This window comes from Neopelma chrysocephalum, unplaced genomic scaffold (genome assembly GCF_003984885.1).
Source record: "Neopelma chrysocephalum unplaced genomic scaffold, ASM398488v2 Primary Assembly neopelma1_103758, whole genome shotgun sequence".
In the NCBI taxonomy this organism is placed as follows: Eukaryota; Metazoa; Chordata; class Aves; order Passeriformes; family Pipridae; genus Neopelma; species Neopelma chrysocephalum.
In genome coordinates, this window is record NW_020927103.1 from 1 (window position 1) to 6,834 (window position 6,834).

The 6,834-nt window shown below is 61.8% G+C and overlaps 2 protein-coding genes across 2 annotated transcripts; both read right to left on the reverse strand.

Moving 5' to 3' along the window:
- Positions 1 to 3: 3 nt before the first annotated feature.
- Positions 4 to 4,373, reverse strand: LOC113962078 (counting factor associated protein D-like; the record flags this gene model as incomplete). Its single annotated transcript, XM_027672890.1, has 8 exons — positions 4,358 to 4,373; positions 2,508 to 2,567; positions 2,146 to 2,238; positions 1,841 to 2,013; positions 1,342 to 1,582; positions 609 to 810; positions 129 to 322; positions 4 to 27 (listed from the first exon to the last, which is right to left on the reverse strand). Coding segments are annotated over exons 1-8 (1,003 nt in total), but the record flags the coding sequence as incomplete, so codon positions are not given.
- Positions 4,374 to 4,851: 478 nt separating this feature from the next.
- Positions 4,852 to 6,125, reverse strand: LOC113962079 (digestive cysteine proteinase 2-like; the record flags this gene model as incomplete). Its single annotated transcript, XM_027672891.1, has 2 exons — positions 4,852 to 5,297; positions 5,996 to 6,125. Coding segments are annotated over 2 exons (318 nt in total), but the record flags the coding sequence as incomplete, so codon positions are not given.
- Positions 6,126 to 6,834: the final 709 nt, after the last annotated feature.

The following is a 6,834-nucleotide window of genomic DNA, read 5'->3' on the forward strand; positions in this document are numbered from 1 at the left end:
CCTGGTCCTTCACGGGGGTGACGGCGCCTGGGGACAGCGGGGTGGGGACACGTGGCCAACTGGGCTGCTGGCTGTCCCCACACAGACCCCAGTGTGCACAGCTCTGGTGTCACCAGCCCCCTCCTCACCGTAGAGCCGCCAGTCGAGGCTCTCTGGCAGAGTGAGGCCGGTGTAGAGGTGGGTGGGGAAGGGCTGCCCGTTGTTGGGGTCCCCGCTGCGCCGGCGGCCCCGCAGGGCTGCCAGTTCCCGGGGCGTGCGGTCGGCCAGGTGGTTCAGGGCCAGCGTGTAGGAGAGCGCGGCGCGGTTCCGGGAGTGCACGAACCTGGGGCACGGCGGGAGGGCAGTGGGGAACCCCCTCCCTGATCCCCCCACCAGCACATCCCCCGGCATCCTGTGCTGCAGGGGTGTGAGAGGGGAGTGGGGACCCCATCCCTGATCCCCCACCACCCCGTGCCTTGTCACCCTATACCACCTGTCTGCCAAGAGGTGAGTGGAGATCCCATTCCTGACCCCCCAGCCTGTCCCCTGACGTCCTGTGCCACGTGTCTGTGAGAGGGGAGCAGGGTACCCCATCCCTCAGCCCCCCCAGCCCCCCTGCCCTCCCGTACCTCATGTTGTGGATGAAGGTGTGCCTGCGGTGCTCGTGCTCCTCCTCGCTGCCGTAGCTCTTCCCAAACTGCTCCTTGTAGCGGTGGAAGAGCCGGTGGTGGACGTGGTCTGTGTCCGGCCCCCTCCCCACAAACTCCTGCATGGGGTTGGCCACGAGGAGGTGCTCGGGGCTGCCCGTGGGCCACTGCTCACACTGCACCCCTGCCACGAGATGTGAGTGGTGCTGGTGCCTCCTGAGCTGGGATGGGCTCTTCTGAATCCCCAAAACCACCGGGGCTGCCCGTCCCATCCAGACACGTGTATGCAGGGGTGATCTGCATCCGTACCTCCTTCCAGAGCCATCTCCTGAGCTCCCACCATCCCACTTGGCACCCTGAGTGAGCATCAGGGGAGCACTCGCATCACCCCAGCTCTCGTTCTGCTTTTTTCTCAGGCAAACCAATTCACCAAAATTATCAGGCTCATGGAATCCTGGAATGGTTTGGACTGGAAGGGACCTTAAAGCCCATCTTGTTCCACCCCCCTGCCATGGGCAGGGACATCTTCCACTGGACCAGGTTGCTCCAAGCCCCATCTAACCTGGCCTTGGACACTTCCAGGGATGGAGCAGCCACAGCTTTTCTGGACAACCTGTGCCAGGGCCTCAGCACCCTCACAGGGAAGAATTTCTTCCTAATATCCAATCTAAACCCTTCCAAAAGCCCAAATTTAAGAGTGCCCAGGCACACTTACCCTCGGGGAGCTGGAAGACGCCGGGCGGGAAGTGATGGCTGAAGGAGGAATAGTCTATCTCGTACTTGTCATAGTGGGAGCCCAGGAGGCTGTTGAAGCCCCTCACCTCGTAGTGCAGGGGCACGGGGCCGTGGGCAGAGCTGCCCACCCGCAGCGTGTACACGTTCTTCTTGTGCCCCCAGTAGGAGACGTTCTGCCACAGGGCACAGCGCTGCCCTCGGAACCGCTCCTCCCGCACGCGCTGGGGACACACGGCAGGGACAGGGGTGCCACCCCAACGTGAGCTGGGGCACCCCACAGCGATGCCACCCCTACCCTGCATCCTGCCACGCCGAAAGCAACCCCCCCAATCCATCACCCACGGCCGCATCCAGCCGTGTGTTCACCAATTCCCACCTCGTGGGGAGGTACCCACCAGACACCCCTTACCCACGCAGTGCCCTCGTCCCTCCCTTTGCCTGCCCCATCCCACATCCTGGAGGGCCGTTCCCGGGCTCACCCTGAAGTTCTCCAGGCTGGGGAAGACGCTCTGGGGGGCGATGAGGGCCCCGATGGTGCCGTTGATGCGGAAGCACTTGCGGACGTTGAGCTCCGTCTCCGTGGTCTCTGGGGTCACTTTGAAGCTGGCACCAAAGGGCTCCATGGAGCCAAACTGGTAGGTGACCACTTGGCCTGCGGGCAGGGAATGTCAAGCCTGGCACAGTGATGCCTCTCAGGCTCTCCTGGCGTTGTCCCCAGAGGTGCTGGGGCAGAAGGAAGGGGATGCTGAGGGGTTGGGGGGGTCAGACCCCCTTCTGCACCCACCACCGTAGTACTCGATACGGCTCTTCCCACCCGTGAGGTTGTACCAGGCTTCAAAAGGCTCCCTGATCTCTGCATAGGGCAGGCTGATGATTCCTGTGGGCACAGAGAGGAAGGACTCGGGGGCTTTGGGGGGGGCTGAGCCTCAGGGGCATCCCCTGTCCCCCTCCCCTGAGCCTCTGGAGCACCCCAGGGTCCCACAGCATCACCCCATGGTCACCCCCAGCAGCACCCCACGGCCCGAGCACCCCAACTCCAGCATTCCTGGGGGAATTGGAGCCTCCTTGCTCAGGCATGTCAGGTGGGAGCTGGTGGCTGGAGGTGCAGGACCCCCTTGGGCTGGGCACCCTGTCCCTGAGCAGTACCTGTGACATGGTAGATGTCCCCAAATGTGGGTGTCTCCAGAGGACCTCTGCACTCTGCTCCTGCAAGAAAAACAGAAACAAACCCCAAACCCCCTGATTTCCCATCTCCCCACCGCAGGGGCTGGCAGCAGTGCTGGTCCTTGGCCTGCTGTCCCCCAGGAGAGGGGGACAGACCCAGGGGAGCCTGTGCTGGTGGCAAGGCAGGGCAGACACTGGGGGTCCCCAAGCCGGGGATCCCCGCTCCTCCACCCGCCCTCTGGCTGACCGAGAGTCCCCCCAGCACATCTCCAATCTCCCTGGGGGTGTGACCAGCGCAGGGGCACCCCAAAGCCCCCCCTGCACACCCCAAATATGCACCCCTATATGGAACACTGCCCACTGCCCCGCCACAGCTCCAGGAATGGGGACAGGGACAGAGCAACCCCTTCCCAGGGCAAAGACCCTCAGCGGCCCAGGACCACCACAGTGCCCAGGGCGAGGGGCACGATGGCATCACCCCGGGATGGGGGCACAGCACCCACCCCCCCACCCCGAGCCCAGCCAGGGCGGGGGCTCACCCAGCAGCACAGCAGCCCCCAGCACCAGCAGCCCCCCCAGCCCCTCCATCCTACTCACGCCGCTGCCCTGCACCCACGGGTGATTAAATACCACCGGTGGGTGGGCAGGGAGCTGCGGGCAACCAACGGGCACAGCCCCCCCTTCACCCCGCTGGGATGAGACCAGGGGGAAGGCGGGGCTTTGTTTTGCCCCCCTGTCCCACCACGGGCACTCCCCCGTCCCTTCCCACCCGCACCAGGGTGGGTGCTGATGCCGTGTGCTGGTAGGGCTTGGGGAGGGGGGGTCAGGGTGAGACCCCGGCCCCTGTGGGTGCCCCATGGATGGGGGGTTTGGGGATGGGTGCTGGGGGTGTCCCTGTGCCCCCAGTTTGACAGCCAGGATCCGCTGTGAGCAGGGGGAGCATCTGCAGCAACCGGGGGGCAACGGGGTGCAGTGACACCCACCCAGGCACCCCAGAGCCCCCCTGGGGTGGGACAGGAGCCAAGATGACCCCACAAAAAGGGAGATAGAAAGATGAGGAGGTGGGGGTTGTTTGCACCCCTGCATCCTTACGGATACACCATCAGGGCAAGGCCAGGGCTGCAAATAGAGGGGATTTCATTGGAAAAAGGGGGGGAAAAATGCAGATGAAATGTCGGGAGCAACATGGCAAAACAGCCCCGGGGAGGAGCGCGGCGCTGTCACCACGGTAGACTGGCCTTCACCCCTCCCACTTGCCGCGGGTCCAGCTGGCCCCCGGCCCAAGGTGACAACGAGCCCCAAACAAAGCTGATAAGGGCTCACTGTGGGCTTGGCCGGGTCTTGTTGGGCTGGACTGGGCTGCACCCCGGGGTGCGGGGCTGGGCTGGTGCCCCCCGGGCTGCAGCACCTCCCCAGGGACCTGGGGAGGTTGTAAGTGCTGAAGGCAAAACAAGAAATGAAGTGCCTGAGGACTGACCCTGTGAATGACTGGCTGGGATGATGCATCCCAATCATTCCTGGACAGTGATGAACAGCTTTTGAAGTCGTGATACCAAACCTGACTCAAGCAGGTCTTCCAAAATGCTATCCAAGTGCAAGTTATTGTTTTGGGGGTTTTTTCCCCCATGTTTTTGGTTTTGTTTTTTTAATTATCTAGTTTTTCTCTGGGAGGGATATTCAGGTTACATTGGAGAATATTCAGGATATTCAGGAATATTCAGGAGATACTCAGGTTATACTGGAGAAAAGCCTAGGAAATTTAATGATCTGGCCTGAAAAAGCTGTGAAAAACCTGAAATCTATGAAAAGGCTGAAAAACCGTCACAGCCCACCACTGCAGACGTGCATCCTGCCCCGAGGATGCGCCAGCAAAGATGGGAGACCACCAGAGTGAGAGCAGGGAGAACTTCCCACCCTGTTTTAGTATCCTCATGCACTGATCCTGCTCTCCAGGATGGCTTGATCCCAAACTAGGAGCTCCCAGCTGAGCCATGGCCACGGGGTAAAGGGGGAGCAGCCCCAGGGGGTGAAGGGTGACACTGGCAAACACCCCGGTGACGTCCCCACCCGCAGCCACAACAGGGACCGGGGCAGTGGGGCAGAGGGTGGATGCCTTCCCCCCTCCCCGACACCCCACGCCAGGAATTTCTCATCTCAGCAGAAATCCCTGGGGTTGTTTGTGCTCCACCTCAGAGACAGAGCTGGAAAAGCCGCTCCCCTCGCCCCGGGTGTCTGGGACAGGCTGTGAGAGCCAGCTGGCTCTGCCAGGCAGGTCCCCTCCCTGGGAGGCCCCTGGGGTCCCACAGGACCAAGAAAAACCAGCCTGGGGACAGGATGTGTCACTGGGGGCTGCACAGGGGGCACAGCTGGGTGGGCAGCAGTTGAATCCCTGCTGTAGAAGCCATCCAGTATTTTTCCAGTGTCTTTATTGGCAAGCCCACTGCTGGGTCCCCATCCTGCCCCGTGTCCAGCACCCCGTGGCCCTGTCCTGCTTCCTGCTGCGTGGGGGCTCCACCGAAGGGGCTGATCCAGGGCTGGGTGCCCAGAGTGTCACCGAGGGCTGTCCCTGCAGGGCCAGGGTGGCTCAGGCCAGGATGGGGTAGGTGGCCTCGGTGGCCACGCCGCAGTTGTTGTCCTTCATGGCCATGAGGATGTAGCCGTCGTTGCCCCAGTAGGTGGACCAGGAGTTCTTGATGAGCCAGTAGGTCTCTCCCTGCAGGACCCCGTAGCCCACGGCCAGCACTGCATGGTCCAGCGACCCTGGTGTGTTGTCTGCAGGGAATGACGTGGGAGAGGGTTCATTTGGATGGTATTCCTGTTCAGAGAGCATCCCTGTCTGGAGAGCATCCTTGACCTAAGTGTATCCCTGCCCAGTTATCATCCCTACCTAGAGAGCATTCCTGACCTAAGAGCATCCCTGTCTGGAGCACATCCCTGTACAGTGATTATCCTTGTCAGAGAGCATCCTTATCCAGTGAGCATCCCTGTTTGGAGACCACCTGTATCCAGAGAACATCCCTATCCAGAGAGCACCCCAGACCTAAGAGCATCCCTGTCCAGAGATCATTACTGTCTGGTGACCATCCCTGCCTAGTGAGCATTCCTGTCTGAAGGAATCCATCCCTGTGTGGAGAGGATCCCTGTCTGGAGAGCATCCCTGTATGGACAGTATCCTTACCCCTAGAGAGAGATCCTGACCTGAGAGCATCCTGAGAGCACCCCTGACCTAAGAGCATCCCTGTCCACAGACCATTCCTGCTTGGTGACCATCCCTGTCTGGAGAGGATCCCTGTCCAGCGAACATCCCAACCTGGAGAGCATCCCTGCTCCCAGGGCTGCCCACAGTGCTGCAGAGCACCGCAGAGCCGGTCCCCTCCACCCTTCCCTGGGCCACCAGGATGGGAACTGAGTGTCCTGGCAATTCCCTGGGCACCCAGGTCCTGCCGTGCCCCGTGTGCCACCCGACTCACCGCACTTGGGCTCGTAGTAGATGCCGTTGGAGTAGAAGGAGAAGCTCTTGTGGGAGGCGTCGATGCTCACGGCCACGGGGCCGTGCTTGTAGATGGCGGCTTTGACGGCCGTGGTGTTGCCCGAGGTGACATTGACATAGCCCGTGATCTTGGCCAGCATCTCCGACTGGTTGTAGTGGCACAAACCGTTCTACACACCCAGGGGACACACACACACTGTCAGCAGCACACCCAGGGGACACACACACACTGTCAGCAGCACGCCCTGGTCCCCCTCCCTGTGCCCACCCTGCCTGCTCCCTGTGGAGCTCTTCCCAGCGATCCAGGGTTTGGGCTGTGACAGCGTTCCCGCTGTCCTCCCAAGCCCAGGGTGGTGGGGATGTTTTCCCAGTTGCACAGGGAGCTGGCTCTGCACCCCAAGCCCTGGGGGGCTGTTGCCTGTGTCTTGCAGCCACTTCCCTGTCCCCAGGCAGCTTTGCCCCATCCCTGCTCCCCAGGGTACAGAGTGACCCACAGCAGCACTCATGGGTGGAGGAGTCTTGTCCCTGTTTTGCAAGAAGAGAAACTGAGGCACACAGTGATGAAATTGCCCAGCTGAGCCCTGGGGCTTGGCTTTGGACTGTGCTTTGAACCACAGGAGCCTGCTGCCTTGGGGACGAGGTGACATCCACACCTCCAGAGCCTGCTAGTGCCTTTGACCCATCGAGGGGGGTCCCACCATGGCTTTAATCCCCAAGACATTGGGGACCCTGTCAGGGACATGGAGCCACCCCTACCTGTCCCTTGTAGGTGCCGTAGGACTCGGTGCTGGCGATGCCACCGTGTTTCTTGATCCACTC